Genomic DNA, 22,147 nt, shown 5'->3' with positions numbered 1-22,147 from the left:
GAGGGCAACAGGGTAGTGCACTGCACCAGTACCCAGCACAAAGATCACCTTTGATATCCCTTCATGCATCAGTAGGAAATCAAGGGTGAGCCTTCATGCTGTTTGCTTGTGTTATGATGATGATAGTGATTGGTAATGATGGTGAATGGGATAATGAGTCATGAGAGTGATGATGTTTATGATAATGATAATGACCTACTAGACCTGCATATCTTCCCACCACCAGGAAGCCAAGATGAAGAAGAAATTGAAGGTGAAGCTGGAGATGGCCAAGTTTCTGCAACAAACTCTGGACAACATGGCTGTCGAAGCAAAGGGACGACATTCAGACAGTGCCAAAGCCTTCGTTATGTTCTATGATAAGGTATGGGGCTTGGAGAAGGAGAGAATAAATCAGATTTAGATACTAAGCCCTTCATCATAAACCTCTTAAATCCAGATGACCTCCTTTATAGTTCCATTTATTTGTGCTACTAACATTTGATTTAAATCAGTCTAGGTGAGGCCTCTTGAATTGGAGGGGTTTCTTGAAGCTTATGGCCCCTGGCTGGATGAATTTTGAAGTTTTGACCAGGTGTTGAATGTGCGTGTTCGTAATTTTAGCGTAAGTGAAATGTTGATTGTGGTTGGTGATTTGAATTCAAAAGTAGGTAATGAGAAATTTGAAGGGATGTTAAGTGACTTAGAAGGTTCAAGAGTGAATAGAAAGGGGAATACTTTGATGGACATGAGCATTGCAAGGGGCTGTATTATAAGAAAAAATTCTGCCTAAGCTAATATGCAAGTACAGTATACAACTGTACAGTGGGTGGTAGATGGGGGCGCCCATCATCTACTCACTTGATGTAGTGCTGACTATTTCTTCCTTCATGTTTATCATTCATTTTCTGTCAGTCTTCCTCTCATCCTGTTTCTCCCATCCTTCCTGTCACTACAGTTCTCCCTCAATTATTTGACGATATAGAGCCAAAAGCATGTCCGGGTATTGGCAATAACTGGATAACAAACAATATTCTCCCTACTATTCCCAGCCCCTACCAATACCCAACCTCCAAACTATACCTAACCTTCTTGTACAGTACCTCTGCTTATTTTGGCAGTGTTTTCCGGTCATTCAAGCATATTTAGATATCAGAACACACATAGGAATGTCCAAAATAATTTTAAACAACAAAAAAAACATGCAGAAAAAAAAAAACATTGAAAACCAAAAAACACCCGACCTATACACTATTGTATGTACAGTACCCTTCCTAATTTTGGCACTTTTTTCAGGTCAGTCTGCCATATTTAGAGATCAAAACACACATAGGAATATCCAAAGTAATGCTGAACACCAAGAAAACCATGTAAAAAAACTTAAGAAACCCCCCTAAAAAAAACCCTACCTATATATACCGTACCCCTGTAAATATTGGCAGTGTTTTCCGGTAATTCTCCCTTATTGAGACATGAAAACACATAGGAATATCCATATTACTGCAAAACATCAAGAAAACAATGCATAAACAACAAAAATCCACAAAAAACCTGAAGATGGTTGGAAAATCAGTTATCTTTCTGTGACACGAGTGATAACTGCTCCCAGGGCACACACAATAAAATTCCACTGCCAAATATGCCACCGGAATTTGGCTATATTGGTATAAGTGGTATACCATCATCTTAACTGGTGTTTATTCTCTAAGATAAACTATAAAAACACACAAGACTGATGAGTAAAATGACAAAACTGCATTGAGAATAAATGGTGTTCAGGAGTAAAACCTACCTTCATATAACATCCCACCATCTTGGTGCAAAATTTTGGCCACGCCTTGCAAGAGTTAAGCATGTCAAGATGCAAAATTTCACAAGCTTTCTTGTGGATTTCGCAGAATTTTGACACGACCAGTAGTATTCAATACATCACCAAAAACTTTAAAATCTCATGGGTCAGTGCTTTCGGCACGAAGGAGGAGAGGGACTTACGGGATGAGGAGGAAGCCGAGAGGCAGGGCAAGCAAGTCGGAGAGCTTGGGAGGGTATGGAGGAGTGAGGGAGAAACAAGGCTGTGGACAAGGATTTTCACCCTTCTGTCACAAGGCGGATGGGTGCTTTCACCTGACTTGTGGCTTGTGGTCTGTCTTACACAATCGTTGGTCCTTGGGAAATGCAACTCCTGGTGGCCGGGCAACTTTGGATGTTCAGTGTAGAGGCAGACGGGCGCGTTCACCTGACTTGTGTCCTGCTGTCTATGTTAAACATGCGGTAGCAGTTGGGAAAGACTAACCCCCGGTGGCCGTGTGACTTTGGTCATTCGATGGGGATGCGTACAGGCGTTTTGACACCGCTCGTGGGTTACAGTAAGTATTACTCGGATGCTGGAGGTTCGTAGAGAGTGAACAGGCCAGCTTGCAAATGTGACCATTCAGTACAGGGGTGGAAGAACATTTTAGCTCAGGTTGTGGGTTGCGGCCTATTTCCCACACAGGGCTAGAGCTCAGGGGCCATGATACTGATTGTTTGAACATGTCGGCAGGTTGGCCAACGTTCTTGGGGACTTTTACGTCTGGGTAATTGTAAGTAAATTTGGATAATAGTTTAATAGAGCCAAGGTCCAGTATCTGGATAATGAACAGGTCCGGATGCTGCACGCCTGGATAAATGAGGGATTACTGTGCTGTACTGTATTTATTACTCCTCTTTCCACTTCAGGTGGCTGTGCTGAGTGACAAGCAAAATGGTTTCCTGTAACTAAGGAAACGATTTCCAGTGCAGGGTGGTAACCTTATAACCAAATATTGTAATGGGGTTATGTGGTGCCCCTGTTAACTGGGTAGAGAGATGCAAAGGTGGCATCCACTCAGGAACCAAACTCCACCCTAATCCCCACTTCTTGCTGTGGCAAGGCACTGTCAGCCGCCTGGGAACATAGTTCACTGCATCGGACAGTCCTGCAGGGGCAGTTGCATATCTGCTGTTGATGGCTTTGCATGATCAGACGGGTAGCACAACAGCTAATGTACAGTATATGTGGACAGTGAGAGATTGCAAAACAGAGTGGTAGAGCAGATGGTAGTGATAACAAACTGTGTGGAGTGATGGAAGAGAGGTTTTACAGTAGATGTGTTTATAGTCAGTCTGTTAGAGGAATGGGGAAAGGACAATCAGACCTCTTGTTAAGATTCATATGAAATTGGAGTTAACAGTGATAATAGTGATTTGGTCTTAAGTTTCTAAAAAGCACTCCAAGTACATCATGTACTGTATTTCCATTCGTGCTGCAGCAGTACTGCACCAGATTATTAAGTTTCAAATGAGATTAGAGTTGATAGTGGTAACAGTGATATGGCCTTACGTTTCTAAAAAGCACTCTCAAGTACATCATTTACCATATTTTCATTCTTACCGCAGCAGTACCATACCAAATGATTTGATTTAGCCTAGGAGGACATTGTTAGAGTAAAGGGGTTACCAGAGGCTGCATCAAACCCTTCCAGTTCAGAAAGTCTCTCCTGAGTTGAGTAAAGTAACTGGAGATAGCAAGGACAAACTAAAAATTGTTATCAGAGTGAAGAGGGGTAAGGATAGATGGCAAATTAGACAGAACCACCAGGTAAAAGGAGTGAATGGATGATGTTTAGTAAAATAATTACCGAGAAGTAAGGGAAGTATGATGGAAATAAAGATGATGAAGTAGAGGATATTTGGAGAATATAAAAGGAATTAATATCAGCATTATGCTAGGAATTGTATATAGTGTGTAGCGAAGAGTTTGGGAAGCTAAAGGGACAATTGGTGAAGTTAGGGAATGTGATTATCAGTGGAGGTGAAGAAGCAGGCATGTAAGGAATGGTGAAAAAACAGAAAGAATGTGGAGTTAGAGGGAAGGGTAAATCTTAGTAACCTTTTATGACACATGGAATGTTTGGGTTGTGTCTTAATTTCCCCTCTCCTTAAGGATAATGTTCCAAATCAGAAAAAAAAAAATAATAATAATAATAAAGTAGCAGCCAGTCCCATTTCTTTATTTTAAGGGGCCTGAAGCTAGGCTACCATTGTCCAAAACATATGAGAGTTGGTAGGTAGGTAGGTAGTGGGAGGTTTGAGACCATCATCTGTGGGAGGTTTTATCTTTAGTATCAAGTGAGGCAACAGACTTGGTAAGTAGCCATGCAGTTTTCACTCTTGGGGAGGAAACTCAGCTACAATAATAACAAATGAGGCAAAGTTCAAGCTGAGATTGTTAAACTGTTGCAAGTCTTCCAACACAGTAGAGATTTATTCCTTGCCAACAGATTGTAGAAATTATTGGGAAGTAATTAACTAATTTGGCACTGGGTTAAGCTCCTAGTTCATACAAAACCCCATTTGTATGGAGTTTCATGAAGAGGCAGACAGAACATTGAGAAAGTTTGGAAATGTTATGGTGTTCATAAGGATTTGTTAGGAGAAGCAGTCTGTTATGGTTTGACTATGTGCAGAGAATAGAGAGTGAGAAATTGACCTTAAGAGTATATCAATAGGATGGAGGAGGAGTCTGAGGGTGAGATGGAAGGATGGGGTGGGGTTTATAGGTGAATGAGGATACAGTGAGTTGAAGGAAGGGCAGCCTGATTGCCAGGGACAGGGTGAGAATGAGGCAGTTTTTTTATGTCCCTCTCTTCCAGGATAACAGTGTCTGGCAGTAGATGGATAGATTAATAAGTTAGTATAAGTTTCTTCCTTTTATCCCTTAAGGGTCTAACTACTACATCTCCACTCCTCAGATTACAAAAACCGGAGGTGAGGTGAGCAATGAGGAAATTCTAAAGTTCAGCAAACTGTTCGAGGATGAAATAACTTTGGACTCCATGTCACGACCACAATTAACTGCACTTTGCCGCCTTTTGGAGATGCAACCCTTTGGAACCAACAACTTCCTTCGCTTCCAACTCCGCATGAAGCTGCGGTCACTGGCTGCTGATGATAAGGTGAACCAATTGATTTGTTTTCACTTCTTTAATGGAACCTCATGTCATGTGTATTCCTTAAATCCACTAAAATAAGAGAATCTTTGCTATTATTACAGTATTATTATTATTATTATTATTGACTATCGTATGCGAATATGTAAAGCTACAGAATGTGTTGAATGTTTTTGGCGTATCCGATAGATCCAGGATTCCGGGGTCTTGAATGATGAATGAATGGAAGTGTGGCCCATTGGATTGGGCAAATTTGGACTGTCTGGACATTACTGCTCCTCATCCTGCCCTTGGGTGGGAAAGGAGGTCCAAATGATGATGATTTGTATGTGTGTGTGTGTGTGTGTGTGTGTGTGTGTGTGTGTGTCCAACTCTGGGCATAGGCTTCACAGCTTGCTACCAAGGCCCAGTAGTCCTCCTACGTACCATACACCTCTACATGTCACCACTTTGGCGTTAACACCCACCATCCATACTGAATACATGCTAGGGCTGTCTCATACAGGACTGGTGTATTGGTATTAGCAGGGGTATTTTTATGACATGTTGGCGGGTCTTCTGGTAGATCAGGAAAGTCTGATTAATGAAATTCAAATCCTTAAACTGTTCCCTGCCCCAGCGAGGATTTGAACCTGGGTCCAGCAGGACTGCAGGCCACCTCTCCACCGATTGAGCCACCGCCTCCCCCATGATGAATTATTATTATTATTATTGTTATTATTATTATTATTTCCTTCATTCTTTCCTCGTCCTTCTGCTTACGGGTGACATTACACTCCCTCTTGTGTCTTTCGTTCCTTCATTCTTTCCTCTTCCTTCTGCCTGTGGGTGACTCTACTCTGAGCGACAAGCCAAATGGTTTCCTGTACACCAGGAAACCATTTACTATGCTGGGTGATAACCATATAACCAAATTTTGCTGCCTGGTGATTTAGTGGGTAATTACAGTGCTCCAATTGGATTGAGCCAGTGAAGGTTTATATCCAAGGGTTGGTTGGGATTTATTGCTCACGTAATGCCACTCAGGGATGATTGAGCCTGATCACCCTCATCTTAAATGTCAGGACCAACTTGCCTAGCCCCGGGCTTCTACGCATCTCATGGGGCAACGTAGGATTGGATGATGGGTGGATGGATGAATTATTATTATTATTATTTTTATGATGATGATGATGATGATTATTATTATTATTATTATTATTATTATCATTATTAATGTGTTACAACAGCTACTGTACTGTTCAGAGCACTGTGGGAAAGCCTGGTCTCGACCATGGCCTTCCTTAGGGACTCGGGGCTGTTTGGCCAGACTGCCTAGGTAACAGCTACTACTGTACTACTACTATTACTACTACTACTAGTACCATTTTATCATTATTGTTAATAGGTTCATATTCAATTTATTTTTACTTACAGTTCTACCTTCTCTCTGTCAGATCATTCAGGGTGAGGGTGTGGACTCTTTAGCTGTGTGGGAGTTGCAGCAAGCTTGTCGTGCAAGAGGTATGCGAGCCTATGGTCTTTCTGAAGAACGCCTGCAACTCCAACTGACACAGTGGCTAGAGCTGAGTCTCAAGGAAAAGGTTCCACCCTCATTGCTCCTGCTTTCACGTACCCTGTATCTCCCAGAGACTGTCAAACCAACAGACACACTGGCTGCCACCATCTCATCACTTTCTGAGGAGGTATGTGGAGATTGGAAAGAAGTAAGAAAGGTTTGGTCTCATTGGTAAGTGAAACTGTTTTTTTTTCCCTAATCATCTGTATAAAGTTGAGTTTATTAGTATTTGGAGTGTGAGTGATTTCTGATCATAGTGAATGAGCACAATAGCTGATGTTAGCAACTGATTTGTATTGACAAAATATCTGTCAAAGTGAAATGTGATATAATGGGAAAAAAGAAGGAAAAGCTATGGGGCATTATTGATATAGGAATACACATTGTTGGTGCCTAAGAATGCTTTTGAAAGTAGCAGTTAAAGAGAAAGGCCTTGTGTTGTGTGAAGAAGGTGAGTGGAATAGTACATTGGTGAGACAGAATAAAGAGAGAGAGAAGTGCTTGAGAAAGTAAGAAAGGTTTATTAGGATAATACAGCATGGAAATCCATATTTCATGGCAGTACCTTGTCAGTTGGTTGCTTGGAGAGAACAGAAAGATAGTGTGATTAGTATACTGGCAAATCAAAGTATGTGAAAGCTGACAAATATTGGCATTAGTTAAGTGATGAAATTTGCTTCATCCCTAATAGATTCCAGTCAGTACTGATGTATGGATAAAATGTAAAATATGACTGGCATATGAGATATTTTGGCTGAACTCCATTGCAGATTTACAGGAAGTTTTAAACATGGTACTTTATATCAGTGTGCCCCAAGTTACTAGTTCCTGTTAAATCGCTGGGTCCATGTAATGCAGTTCTTAACTCCATCAGTACAGTGACCTTTTTTTTTTTTTTTTTTTTTTTTTTTCTAAAACAGTTTTATTTATCTTAGGATGGAAAGGAGTGAAGGGATCACTGGAATATACTGCCATCACTATGGATAATTCTACCAATGTGAACAAACTTGTCTTAAGAAGAATAATTTAGGAAAAATACATCTGCAGATTCAGTGTTAATTGAAGTTCAGAAATTTGGATGTTACAGCTTTTATAGTTAGTTGTGTGTGCATTTTCTTGACCTCCATCTCAGGCATATCTAATCTATCACCACTGTGCATTCCTTGTTCCATCCGAAACATTGTCATATAAACTGCAGCATAAGGAGATTAAGCCTGTCCACCCCCCTCCTTTTTTTTTTAATAACAGGAAACATCTTGTAGTGCACAGGTTAATCAGATTCAGGTTGAAATTATATATTCATGTATCATCCCATAACTTGGTTATAACTAACCAACTTCATTTTCTGCTGCCAGGTTGCCACACGCACCAAAGCTGCCATTGGGAAGCGTGAGGGCAAGATTGACAACCTGACCCGCCTGGAGGTGATCCGAGCAGAAGAGAAGAAGATCGCAGAAGATAAGGAGGAGCTGCAGAAGGTGGAGGAGGAGAGGAAAGCTAAGGAAGAAAGGGCCAAGAAGAAGGCAGCAGAGGAGGTAAAGTGCAAGAGTCAAAAACAGATTTCTAATAGGGGTTGGTCATCCACCTTGCATCCGTAAGACTTCATTTTTATTACAGTAATTATATTCATCCTTGCTGCCATCATATATGATATGATTCATTGTCAGTGCTGGGCAGGTGCGCAAAGACTTGCGCAATGTGCAATTGTGCATCGTTGCGCTCTGGTGAATATCATTTGCGCATTGCGCACTTCATGAGACCTTGCGCAATATTGTGCTTTTGCACATGAAAAGGCAGGTGCACAAGTGCAAATTTAGTTGTGCTTGCACAACTAAATTTGCACATGCACACCTGCCTTGTGCACCTGTCCTGTGGATTGCGCACTGCGCACACGGGACACGTGGTCTTGGGAGCTGCCCGTATTGCTGGACAAGGGATGGGGGAAGCTTGGGCGGGTCATGAGGGTTCTGGATTGTTGGGGGGAGGCAGGAGGGTAGTAGCATTCCTTAAAATGCTACAACAGTGATAATGTATTTTAATATTTTTAATATTATTATTATTAGTAAATAATAATAAATGAAAAATACATTATTTATTAAGAGTAGCATATGCAGTTCCTTACAAAAATCATTAAAACATATTATTTAAATCAAGTATCCACAGCCTAATAATTTATTAGGCTGTCGATATTTAATTTAAATAATATGTTTTGATGATTTTTGTAAGGAATTGCATATGCTGTTGTATATCTATATTGAGTTATTAAATAAAACGTCTTGTGAAAATGCAGATGAAAGTAAAACTGGCAACATCACAGCCTTTGTTTCCCTGTCTCTCCGCTCCTCTCACTCCTCTGTTTGAACTTCCACGAGTTAACAACGTCTTGCTCCAGTCCTACCGTCTTAGTCACTTATTGTGTCAAGTGAATCATGTTATTTCACAGTAAATAATTCCAATTTAATTGCCCATGGAGGCAATTTGTTGTTTGTGGCCAGTGGCCCCCCCTTATGGGATTAAGATATCTGGCAATAGATAGATAGAATAATAATAAATAAAGTAACTATGCTGATTTATTTAAATATCTCAATATTTTACAGTAATTCCCACAAATTTATGCAAATGGTTTGCGCTAGCGCTTTGCAACATTGCGCTAGCTAAATATTAGATTGCGCACTTGTGCAAATTACAAATAATAGAAAATAATAATAACAAATAAAAGTAAGTAATTATGCTAATATATTTAAATATCTCAATATTTTACAGTAATTCCCACAAATATATGCAAATGGTTTGCGCTTGTGCTTTGCGACATTGCGCAAGCTAAATATTAGTCAGATTGTGCACTTGCGCTTGCGCTAAGTAGTGAACTGTGGATTGCGCATTGTGCTTGTGCAAGGTCCTTTTTCGTTTGCGCTGTCCACCACTGTTCATTGTAGGAGACCATCCTTTTAGTTTGGAGTTGTTGGAGCCTGTATAGCAAGGTTTTGTTGTGCAATACCCATTTTATCTACTTTTTGCTGTTAAATCAACAGTTACAAAAAGATTTCCTGTTAAAGTTCCATTGCTTGTAGATTTCCTCTCTCTCTCTCTCTCTCTCTCTCTCTCTGCCGTTAAGTCAACAGTAGTATTCAAAACAAATGTCTTAAAATTCCAGTACTACTTATAAATTTGATTAGCTAGTTTCCCGCAAATTTCAGCACTGGTTGTAAGGGAGAGTGGCAATATTTTTTTTAGCACATCCCGAACAGAACAATGAATATTGGCCTCAGTTTGGCCTAATACATGGTTCTTTAGATGCCTGAGAACTGTTTAGTTAAGGCAGCACACTTTAAGCTGTGTTTTCTTGTGTAATTTGAAAACATTCTGATATTTGAAAAAAATGATATTAAATGGAACATAATTTGATCACCTGTCAGTTCCTTATCCTCCTTAACTTCTTTATCTTGCTTTGTTACAAACATTTTTACCTTTTATATTTTTTGTGACTGTACTTCCCATCACCTCCAGTCACATATACCCTTTTCATATTCATGTATTCCCTTTGCAATATGGTACCCTGTTTACGTTTATTATGTCTGTATCACCATGCCATCTGTGCACACCCTTCTCAGCCATGTCATCAGACTTCTTTACTGCACATCTTAACAAACCATAATATTTCTTATCATGTCCACTCTGCACTCCACACTTAGTCCTAAATAATCTTGCTGACACTGGTCTTATGACTTTTCGTTTATGTACCACACCAAGGTTCCACACCCATCTATTAATGTGGGCACTTACACAACATCATGCAATTTTTTCAGTAGCTTCCACATTCAGATCTCTCTTGATATCAGGGCCCTCATAGTATCAGCCTCTCTCTCTCTCTCTCTCTCTCTCTCTCTCTCTCTCTCTCTCTCTCTCTCTCTCTCTCTCTCTCTCACTTCACTGTACTTTCTACATTGCACATATACCCCTTCTTTTTATTACTGGATGAAGGTAATTAAACTCCTTCATTTATTCATTTCTCCATTTATCAGCACATCACTTATTATGTAGTTGTGATACCACCAGATGATATGTATAATAGCTAGAAAAAAAAAAACTTTCAAACTGAAAGAACCAAGAAGGATTTTAGGGGTTTGAATGATTTATGCATTATTGTATGGCCCATTTCACTGGATATGCTGTTAAGAGTTCATTCATTATTTTTTATTTTTCTTGCTTTCCTTCATTCTTTCCTCTTCCTTCTGCATGTGGGTGACTCAACACTGAGTGACAAGCCAAATGGTTTCCTGTACACCAGGAAACCATTTACTACACTGGGTGGTAACCATATAACCAGATTTTGGTGCCTGGTGGTTTTGTGGGTAGTAACGGTGCTCCAATCGGATTGAGCTGGTGAAAATTTATATCCAAGGGGTGGTTGGGGTTTATTGCTCACTTAATGCCACTCAGGAATGAGTGATGCTGGTCACTTTCATCTTAAATGCCAGGACCAACTTGCCTAGCCCTGGGCTCCTACGCTCCTCATGGGGCAACGTAGGATTAGATGATGGATGGATGGATGGATGTCTCCTACCTTACCCTATCCTTAGGTGGAGAAAAAGATCAGGATGATGGTAATGAATGCCACCCTCTTCAACTCTCATATTAATCATCCATAGGAGTCTCTGCGTCAGGAGCAGGAGGCCATGAAGCGTGCAGTGGAGGAGACACAGGCAGAGATACTGGGAACTAAGAGAGATCCAGAGTTGGCCCAGGTGCTGCCGTCAGCCAATCAGATCGTCTCTGAAGGGGTCCAGGTTACCAAGGCCACTGTCTCTCCGTCAGGGGAAATACAGGTAAGCTGCACTCATGGATGCCAACTGGGGATATTTTGCTCGTGTGATTACTTTGCACTGAGTGACAAGCCAGATGGATTTTTATAGCCTGGGAAACCATTTTTTTTAGTGGATACTTATGATCTAGCTGGTGAAGGTAGTCCAGCTGGATATGCCTGTAAGGGTTTGCACGAAGGGATGGTTGGAGTTTATTGCTCATATAATACCACTGTGGATAAAGTAGTTGGTTGGGTTTAGTGTCAATGTCAGGATCAAGTAGCCTAGTCTTGGATGTCTTTGTTCCTTTTGTGGCTACGAAGGCCTGGATGATTGGTAATAATGTAGGTACTGACAGTCCTCTTCATTTCTAGTAAGGGATGTGCCCCAAATTATCACAACTTTTTCCATACAGTTGGTATAATGAATTGTGGTGCTAGCCTATCAGCTTTATAAGTAACAAAGAAACCTTAATAAGTAAATTCTGTGTGTGTGTGTGGGGGGGGGAGGATATGCAATATGAAATGAATCCTGTGGGATGTGTTGAAGGAAGACTATTGCAGTGGTTTGGTTCTGTGGCATCCAAGGAAAACTGGATAATTACTGAATGAGATTATAGCAGTCATGTAAATGTGAAGAAGAGAGGCAGCTACGTTCATTTGAAAGATAAAATTATTTGATGAATTCAGGATGGTCCAGTAGGATAAAATGAAGGATTATATTTGAATATATGCAACCTGTTTGAGTGGGTTAAGGCACTCTGATCAAATGTGACCCATAGGGGTTTAATTCCTAGGTTTGGTTGCAGTGAATTGCACACATAATGCTATTCAGGTGGGAGAAATTGGTCATTCTAACCTTAAATGGCCAAACTGAATAGTCTAACTCTGGACCTTTACATATTTGATGGAGCAGTAAATGATTTGATGAATGGATGGATGATGTTAAGAATGTGCAGACTTTCTGTAGCCATCCTTAATGAGAGACTAGGAAATGATGTCAGGCACATTATAGGGAAATTTTGAGAATAGGTAAAATACATTTATACACTGATGAAGAATAAAAATTTCTTCAGTATGGGCATCATCATCCTTACCCAGTTTTTCATTATTTTAAAAAGAAAAGTGGTAGGTGGGGGTGCTCATCATCCACTCACACGGATTAGCACTGCTCTTGAGTGAATGCCCTTTCCTCTCTTCCTTCATTCTTTCCCTCCATCCTCTTCTGTCTTTTTTCCTTCATTCTTTCCTCTTTATGCCAGCAAGTGACTCTACACTCCCTCTTCTGTTTGTGTTTCCTTCATTCTTTCCTCTTTCTTCTGCCTATGGGTTATTCTACACTGAGTGACAAGTCAAATGGTTTCCTGTACACCAGGAAACCATTTACTACTCTGGGTGGTAACCATATAACCAAATTATGGCATCTGGTGGTTTAGTGGGTAATTAAGACGCTCCAATCGGATTGAGCCTGTGCAGGTTTATATCCAAGGGGTGGTTGGGGTTTATTGCTCACGCAATGCCACTCAGGGGTGAGTGAGATTGGTCACTTTCACCTTAAATGTCAGGACCGACTTGCCTAGCCCCAGGCTCCTACGCTCCTCGTGGGGCAATTCAGGACTAGATGATGATGATGATCTAGTGCTCTTCTCAGGTGTCTGCCCTTTCCTTATTAAACATCATCTCAAAATATAAGTTTTTCCTTGATTCAATGATAGTATTTTTTGTATGTTGTGCTTTGGTTCTGATTTTTTTTTCCCAAAAGATTTTTTGCCAAGTGTGCTTTTGTGTTTTAATTAACAGTATTAACACTAAAGCATCATCCTAAAACTGCTTTTGGAAAGTAATTGCACTTATCACTACAGTATCTTAGTTTTATGAATGGGAAAAAGAATTAGGACACTGGATGGATGGGCATTATTTCTACTCACAGTTTTATCTGTGGACATGTTTTTCCCTTCCCCAAAGCAGAAAGCAGAGGTTGATGAGCTTGTGGACCGCACCCCAACCCTGCAGGACAAGGCAGAGGTGCTATCTGAGGAAATGCCACGCCCACTACCAGACCCTGTCCGAGAGCTGGCTGTGGTAAGTACATACTGTAGATTGAATTTTCATTGTCTGTTATATAATTTTATTCTACCTGTACAGTGCTATATTAAACTTCATCCCCCTATTTTGTAATATACTCTTGCAACCCACACCAGATTATATTCAGCTTAGGTGGGACCGTTAAATTTGAGGGGTTAGATATAGTCTTCCTTTACCCCTTCACAGCGAGAGGCCTCCTCCAATTTGTTTATAATTATGTTAGGTTGCAAAATTTTATCAGTAAAATTCATCACCAGATTCAGAAGGTTAACACAGTCATTATGATGGATCTTCCTCAATATTTTCTCTGCAGAAACATCTTGTTTTTCATTTTAGTTGTGCTTCCATCATGTATGGAGGGTTTGGCCATCATCCACTCACTCAGTTTAGTGTTACCTAACAGGTGGTTTTACATTAGATGACGAGGCAAATAGCCAAGTAACAGTGGTGCAGAAACTACTATGGTGTCCATTAACTCGATGAGAAATGCATATGCAGCATCCATCCAGGAACCAAACCTCTACACGATTCCCATCACCATGCTGTGGCAAGTCACTGTCCACACAAGTGAACATCAGTTCACTGTACGGGACAGCCCCTCAGGTGCAGTTGCTTGCATGTGGTTGATGAGGGTAACTCTGCCACTGCTGCTACATGCTGTTTATTATTTTCACCAACATGACTCATTCTACCACTGCAACTGTTTGTTTCATCATTGCAAGTGTCCTTGCCTTTGCATCTGTTCCTTACGATCTCTTACCTCCATAGTTGACGAGTGCTGACCTGCGAGATGTGGAGGAGGCTTTGGAGAATATTGGTGTGGAAAAGCGCAAGTTGATAATTGAGGAGAAGGAACTTTCCTTGCTCAAGAGTGAGATGGCTGACTACCAGCAAGACATTGAAGACTTCAGAAAGGTTTGTTGTGGTGTTTTGAAGATAGCTGTTGGTGAGTTCATATATTTCATATGAGAGTTTGTGATGCAGTTGTTTGTAAAGGTGTATACCTGTAATTGTAACTTTTAAGAGTATTAAAGAACATTAGGCCTTCATTGCACCAGCTACTTTCCTTCTTAGTGTCACTCTACTTTCCACTTCTTTTGCACATTTTCCTCTCTTTTCTATCACTACCCAGGTATTTGAACTCTCTCACCAGTTCCATGGAGAGAGACTGGAATTGGTGAGAGAGTTCAAATACCTGGGTGCAGTGATAGAAAACAGAGGAAAATGTGCAAAAGAAGTGGAAAGTAGAGTAACACTAGGAAGGAAAGTAGCTGGTGCAATGAGGACCTTGATATGAAACAGAGGCTTGAGTGTTGCAGCTGCCCGAGGCTTATATGAAGGAGTGTTAGTGCCAGCTTTAACATGTGGATGTGAGACTATGGTGTGGCATGAAAATGAAAAGTCAGGAGTGAGAGCAGTGGAGACGGGACTGCTGAGGAGTGTATGTGAAGTACAGAGAGTGGATAGGATATGAAATAATGTGATTCATGAAAGATGTGGAGTGAGGAAGTCAGTGGACACCAGAATCGAAGAGAGTGTACTGAGATGGTATTGTCGTGTGGAGAGAGTGGATAACAACAGAGTGTTGAAAAAGGTATATTTGCGTGAATTTGAAGGAGGGAGGAGGTGAGGTAGGCCATGAAAGTGGAGGGATATGGTGAATGGGTGCGTGGGGAAAGGAGGTTTGGAAGTCAGTGAGGCTAGGGGACTGACAAGAGATTGTGCTGGCTGGATGAATATTGTGAGCATGATTAGGGATATGGCACCCCTTTTTAATGTGACAGCATCCGGATTGACTCTATCGGGTACATTTATGTGAAGCTACAGAACGTGGTGAATGTTTCTGGTGTATCAGATAGAGCCATGAGTCCGGGGGCTTGAATGGTGAGCGAATGGAAACGTTGCCCGTTGGATTGGGCAAATTTGGGCTGTCTGGACATTGCTACTCCTCACCCAGCCCTAAGGTGGGAAAGGAGGTCCGGATGCTGATGATGATGCTGATTAAGAGTATTATAAGTTGTCTTCAAACAGAAACACCAGATAACAGAATTGCCATTAGTGAAATGCACTTAAGACAGTTGCTGTCTGGGACGTAGGGTGACTCCCTGTGGCTGAAATGGTCTGGACTGTGTAGCATACCCTCAGGTCCCTGTACACTTCGAACGAGTATGAATGGATTTTCATTATCATTATTACACCAGAGACTCACAAAGCAAGAGCAGGGTGTTTATGTTTTGATTACCAGGGTACCAGTAATTTGTGAGTGGGGGTCGAGGGACAGGGAAGGCATGTGTGTATGAGAGAATTTTGGTAACTAAGTTTTTACGTGATTTTAGGCAAACTTGTTAGGCTTAAGAATTAGCCAATGAGTAAACCTAATGTTTTTGAAAACACCAGGTTGAGAGCTAGGTCAAAGTTTAATGTAGCAAAAATATTTTTACCCAGCTTTCACCCAATTTGGAGGAGAGGTTGACAGCAAGGCAAGAATGAAGTGATTATATTTTGAGAACAATCAAAGGTCAGGGTCAAAGGGCAAAGTCAAAGTTTGACCAGAGTGTGTGTGTGAGTACAAAACTCAAAAACAGTAATGATCTGATTTTAGCCAACTTGGTGGAAGGCTTTAAGGTTAGCCAAGGAGGAAACTTTTTAAAGAGCAGTAGGTCACAGGGCAGGGTCAGCTTAAGTTTTTATCCATTTTAGACCGCATAAAGAGATTTGACTTGGATATTAATCAGTTAAGATCAAGGCCACAGGGAAAAGTGAAATTACAGTGTGACAGGGTCACAGAGTTAAAGTCAGTTAAAGTCTGATTTGAACCAAACTTGGTGGAAGGATTAAGGTACAGACAAAAGTGGAGGGATTCAGTTTTGAGAACAGTCCATCAAAGGTCTAGGTCATAAGGCAAGATCAGAGTTTTACCTGTTGGACTGTTTTAAGAAAATAACTAAAACAGTTTTGATCTAATTTGGGTCTGACTTACTGGGTGAGTTGAGGATTACCCAAAAGGTTGGATTATTTTTCTTTTTGAAGTGATTCAGAGTGTCAGAGTTCACTTGGCAGTGTCATCTTAAACAGTTTTTATCTAATGTCAACATAATATTGCAGAAGGGTTCAGGTTAAAACCAGAGTTTTAATTTTGAAAACAATCAGCCAAAGATCAAGGTCATGGAGAAGTCAAAGGTCAGTGTCAGTGGGCAAGGTTATCTCAAACAGCTTTGATCAGTTTTGAACCAAAGATGGTGGATGGGTTAAGAGTTAGGCAAGAATGAAGCATTTTGATATAGAGTACTGTAATCTGTTAAAAGCCAGGTCACAGGGCATATTTAAATACTCTTCCTGTAGATCAGTTGGTGGTTGCAGGTGTTGCATTGTCTGAGTGCACCATCTTATTATTTTTAATTGTATAACCATTTTCTTCATGAAGGCACTGGCTGAGGCTGGCATCAACCAGAAGGAACTGCATGAAAGCAAGGCTGCACGTCGCCTCTTCTCCCGTGTCAACAAGATGGTGAACCGCATGGAGCCAGTTCTCACTCGTCTAAGTCAAGAGAAAGACCATCGGCAGAAACTAGTGGATGCTGGCAAGGCTCAAGCCAAGGATGAGTAAGGATTTATTATTGTACTTTTGAAATATAATCCATAAGCCCTGGTTATTAACCCCTTCTTTACTGAGTTGCCCACTGAATGTAAACATACCATTTTGAAGCCATACCAAATTGATCTCCCTTTCTTAGCAGGGTGATTATAATTATTGCTAAGTCAACATTCACCACACTGTATTAACTTGTTTATGTCTTACAGTGAGGAAGTATTTGAATAAATCCATAGCATGATGATTTACCATACATCGTCAGTTATAACATGGGCGCGGTGGGGATATATTTTTTGTTTAGGTTCACCCACCCTACAGAGTAAAAAAGCAAATTTCCCATTCACTTAGACTGGTAGTTACTTCACTTCACTGCACTTCACATGCTGCTTACCATAAAAAAAGCTTGCATGTTGGTGATTATATAAATGAGAACAGTGATCTTAGATCAACCAGTGAAGCTTCATAGGGGACGTAATGCTCCTGTAAGTGAATATGTGATTATGTACTCAAAAAATGTCTTACCTTTTTAGCCATCACATCAGTGATTCATCGCATGCCGGTTCTTTGTAAAACAATGATTTGCTGTATCTATATCATCTGTATGAGGGAAATAATACTTATCACTGGCTGATGGGGTATATGATATCATTTCATGAGAGATAGCTAAAGGCCCTGCACTGTCCCTCTAAATGCACAGATGACCAACTGATTATCATTCTTATGACTGGCAGTTGTAAGAGTAGTCATAAATCAGTGAGGTAAAAAATAATGAATGGTGAATGGGAAATTTTCATAAGGATTGGAGCAAGCCATTTGTCACATTATATGATGTTTCCTTGACATTTCATTACATCATCATCATGAATTATGTCATCACAAGGCATTGCTGCCACAACAAAGGCTAATAAGCTACCATGTGTGACAGCCAGAAAAGCAAACCGAGTGTCTTTGATTCTTCTTTGCTCCATTATGTTCGTGTTATACTCCTGTGTGACGGTCCTGATTTTGGTGTCCCACAAGCATTATCATATGTCATACTCAGATATGATCTGGTAATGATAATGAAGGAGTTAATAGTAGGTGGGTGGGTACCATCAACCCAACAAGGTACCTGTACTTCTAATGAGATGTAGCAACAAGCCTGGAAAGAACCTTTGCAGTTGTCAGTCTCTGGCAGGAAGCATTCAACCAGAAGTACGTTGAGGACTCTAACAGTGTTGCACATCTTGATTACACATTCCAGATTCCTTTTTTCCCAGCAACTTCAAGCAAATGTTAGGAAGTAATAAGCTGATTTTAACATAGGTTCCAGTCCAGAGAAATAATTACCTATACCATGGCCAGCCTCATGTGGGGATTCCATTAAGAGGAAGCATGATGTCATTTGATTGATAAGCCACCCGTCTTCATGTGTAACACCCATGGTCATACATACCACCATCGCATGTGTGCAAATGCCTGCATACACACATGAACACATATGCACACACACACACACTGCATACTATAACAGCTAAGTAAACTAGGCAAATACACCCAATGACATAAATTACATACTTGAAGGGTTAAGTACCAGTTGTACTCAGCGCTTTCCATGCTGTATTGGTTTGTGAACTGTTAGTTCTCTTAATTTGTTTGAAGTCATTCCATTGAACAGTATGATGTTTATTATGATGGTACAGCTTGTGGTAGGTGGTAACACTCACCATCCATTTACTCAATGAGATGTTGCAGGTGAGGGCACTCTCCATCAATTCACTAGATATGGTGCTGCCTTCAGGCGACTACACTTAGTGTCAATCCAAATGGTTTACCCTGACCCATGAAACCATTTACAGAGTACTGTGCTGGGTGGTAACCATATAGCCATATGATGCCTGGTGGTCTTGTGGGTTAACTCAGTCCAGCTGGATGGGGCTGGCAATCATTTATATCTGAGGGGTGGTTGGGGTAAAGTGCTCACATAGTGCCACTCAGGAGTGTGTAAATCTGGTCACTCTCACCTTAAATGTTGGAACAGTTAGCCTGTCCTGGGTCTTTTATGCTTCTGTTGAGGCAGAAAAGGATTGGGTGGTGGGTGATCATACTGTGAACGGATACAGCTTAAATAACCTCCTCAGAGCTGAGCATATGTCACTTGAGGAGTTGTCATGTCTTTGTCTTATCTGCCATCACCCCATCTTTCAATTCAGTTTTTATTTTGACAGTAAAATTTAATTACGCCCCGCAGAGCTGAGCTGGTGTCACTGGAGGAACTGTCACGTCACTTAAGCCTGATCTGCCATGCACCAGACACATCAAAGGTGACCATGATTGCTGACGTGCTGGCCAAGATAGACTTTGATCATGATGGTGCTGTGGAGGTGGACCATGTTCTGCATGTTCTCAACCTGCTCCTTCATGAACCAGGGGGAGTCTCACCGAAGCTCTTTGAGGAGGTTGTACAAATGATGGCCAAGGAGGAAAAGCTTGAGTCTGCACAGCTTATCCAGCGAGCTTTAAAGACAACATTGCCAGAGTGGGCTTCAAAATCAGGTGATATATCTAAGGATAACTTAGCAGAAGGGAATTCTTCAGCAAAAATTGTGCAGGGAGCAAAAGGTTCAGATATAAGTGATCAAGCAGAGGAAGGAGGGGAAGGGGCCAGAAGGGAGGCAGTTAGTTCAGAGGGGGAGAAACAAGCCAAACACAGCCAATGACATTCTTCACACCAAGACTAGATATAGATAATTCAAACTGATCATGTTACAGGTATAGATATTTCCCTAAGGCCCTTCAGATTTAATATGGGACTGCAGTGACATATTGATGATGTATGATATGTACTAAGAGCATAGGTTATTATTAGTGTAGGTGATTTTTTTTTTTTTTTTTTTTTTAAATAAAAAATTATTGGCCTTCATATGTACTGTTGGCAACAAAAGTCTTGTCACCTTGCCTGCATCTTTCTCCATAGATTTTGGTAACCATCCTCATGAATTCACAGCAGCTAACACTGATGACCTTATCAGAGTACCGGTGCAGATCACAGATCATCGTCATCTGTGTCATTAGCTGCGAATTCAGCAGAGTAATATATCTATAGACAGTGGAGAGAAAAGCAACAGATGACAGACCTTTTGTTGCTGATTTAACATAGTAACATTTATTGCTTATGGTTTCTTCAGAGGCCCATACAGCCTTGGAAAGAACCATGGCTGTGTACTGTAGATGCCAGCATTTGTGTGAGTATTGCATTTTTCTATGCAGTAGGTAGACAAAAGGAGTGAGTTTTTATATACTATGCTTTATGAGGAAGTAAATGCATTTTTATTGTAATGTTATTGTACATTTTAGTCTTTGTACAGTTCAGGAACTAGGAAAAAGTGTATATGGATGTATGAAATTTTGTCTTACCATTTCCTTGATTATGTATGTGAGTTAAAGTAAGGTTGGTGTATATAGGGAACAATGAACATAAAATTCCTTCTTTGTTTTCTTCTGTTTTTAAGTGTACATGCTATGTTATATATAAATATATATATATTGCAATTTACTTTTTTCTATCTTAGCAAATATTTATTATTAAAAATACTGTTTTTAGCTGTATATATGTGCTGTGATGTTTGTAGAAAGGAGAAAGTTATATATAATATAATATATACTGTATACTGTATTGGTATTAGTCTTTCTATAAAATACGTAATATTCAAAGGACTTTGCCTAAGTGGTAAATCCACACAGACACATTCATTGCCTTTTCTCCAATGCTTGTACATTTATGCACTGGTAATAATAATTTGTGTCTGCATTAACCTCATTCATTAGAGATACAATACAAGATCAAAATTTTGTTAGGGAAACTAATTGTAAGAGCACTAAGTTTTATCAGGTAGTTTCATGTTGATGCCAAGTGAAAGCAGAGTGGTTCATGAGGTGGACAAAGAACAACTTTTTGTACTATACTTTGAAAAGTATAATGGGAATATAAGATGACTAAAAATAAGATGAAATGGGTAACTTTTTGACAAAGTAGCCATAATGCCTTTGTTAGTAGTGCATTTCTTTCAGACTAGGTATGTCCTTAGGTTTAGTGTTAAGAACTTAAGCCATGGTGTGCATTAAATGTGCATGTTGGATTAATCATAGTGTATACACTTTTTCATATGTTTGTGTACTGTAAGTTCACACTTTGTGAGTTCATACTTCAAAACTGACTCTGACACATACAGTCTAGTCATTATACAATTTTTGCTTGTGCATACTTCACCTTAACTACAGACACCCATATCCTATTTATACTTTGCCATCATGAGCAAGAGCTGATTCTGCCCATCAGTCTTTATTTAGAGGGAAGATCCAGTCCTACAATGGACCATAAATGGACTGTTACTAAAGGAAGGGTAACTCCAGTTTGCTGAATGGAGTGAAGAGAAGTGATGGTAGAAGGACTTAGACTCCTTGAATGGAGTGTGGGTTCAGGCAGATGGCATTAAATAGATTAATAGACATGGGAGGTGAAGTAACTTGGGTGTGGCCAGCTGACCTTGTTTGCTTTTTTATTGCCTCTCAGGCTCTCACCACATCTTGTGAGGGGTGGATGTGTCAGGCAAATCTCCATGCATTTCTGTCCCTGCTCACTAATGGCACTGCTTACCACAACACATCACCACTTCCCATGTACTCTCACACAGCACATATAGATGATGTAATATACTCATATACTGAAATAATGTTTTTTGTGAGTATATAGTAGTTTTCACCTGGCTTGGACCTTTTTACCTGAAGAGAGTTGAGAGGGTTCAGGGTAGGCCAGAACTGTTGCATCTTCACAATAAACACAATTTTAGTACATAAGTATAATTTACTTTTATCAGTTGTACAAGACACTGTGGAAGTAAGACACACAATACATTTCCTCACCTCATAAACGTTATTTCAACAACACTAGAGTCCTTTCACATAACCTCAACATCTCGAGGAACATGTGACTGAAGTGGCTGTATTTCTGCATTTCATCCGGTTCAAGCTTTTGTTGGAAGAGTTGAGGGGTAGGATGGGACTGGAGTGTATTGGTGTTTTGATAAGGAGAGGTAGATTGAGATGGTTTGGGCATATGGAGAGGCAGGGGGATGATAATTGGGTGCAGAAAGTGAGAAATGTTAATGTTCGGGGTAGGGTTG

General features: G+C 40.3%; 1 protein-coding gene across 3 annotated transcripts in view; it reads left to right on the top strand.

Annotated features, from left to right (window-relative positions):
* Positions 1-20,818, top strand: part of Letm1 (Leucine zipper and EF-hand containing transmembrane protein 1) — a 58,078-nt gene extending 37,260 nt beyond the window's left edge. The window contains exons 4-12 of one of the 3 annotated variants that reach the window (XM_080270922.1): positions 227-364; positions 4,752-4,955; positions 6,386-6,634; positions 7,863-8,042; positions 11,157-11,333; positions 13,277-13,390; positions 14,162-14,308; positions 16,818-16,996; positions 19,216-20,818. In XM_080270922.1, the coding sequence (XP_080127048.1) occupies positions 227-364; positions 4,752-4,955; positions 6,386-6,634; positions 7,863-8,042; positions 11,157-11,333; positions 13,277-13,390; positions 14,162-14,308; positions 16,818-16,996; positions 19,216-19,684 (1,857 nt within the window). In that variant the 3' untranslated portion in view covers positions 19,685-20,818. Of the gene's footprint in view, positions 1-226; positions 365-4,751; positions 4,956-6,385; positions 6,635-7,862; positions 8,043-11,156; positions 11,334-13,273; positions 13,391-14,161; positions 14,309-16,817; positions 16,997-19,215 lie in introns of all 3 variants that reach the window. The other 2 variants (XM_080270914.1, XM_080270925.1) reach the window with 2 other exon arrangements.
* Positions 20,819-22,147: the final 1,329 nt, after the last annotated feature.

The sequence above is a fragment of the Coenobita brevimanus genome, chromosome 5 (genome assembly GCF_032717465.1).
Source record: "Coenobita brevimanus isolate Jiangsu-jjx chromosome 5, ASM3271746v2, whole genome shotgun sequence".
Taxonomy (NCBI): domain Eukaryota; kingdom Metazoa; phylum Arthropoda; class Malacostraca; order Decapoda; family Coenobitidae; genus Coenobita; species Coenobita brevimanus.
The sequence above is the reverse complement of the archived record's forward strand: the minus strand, read 5'-3'. Positions and strand labels throughout refer to the sequence as shown.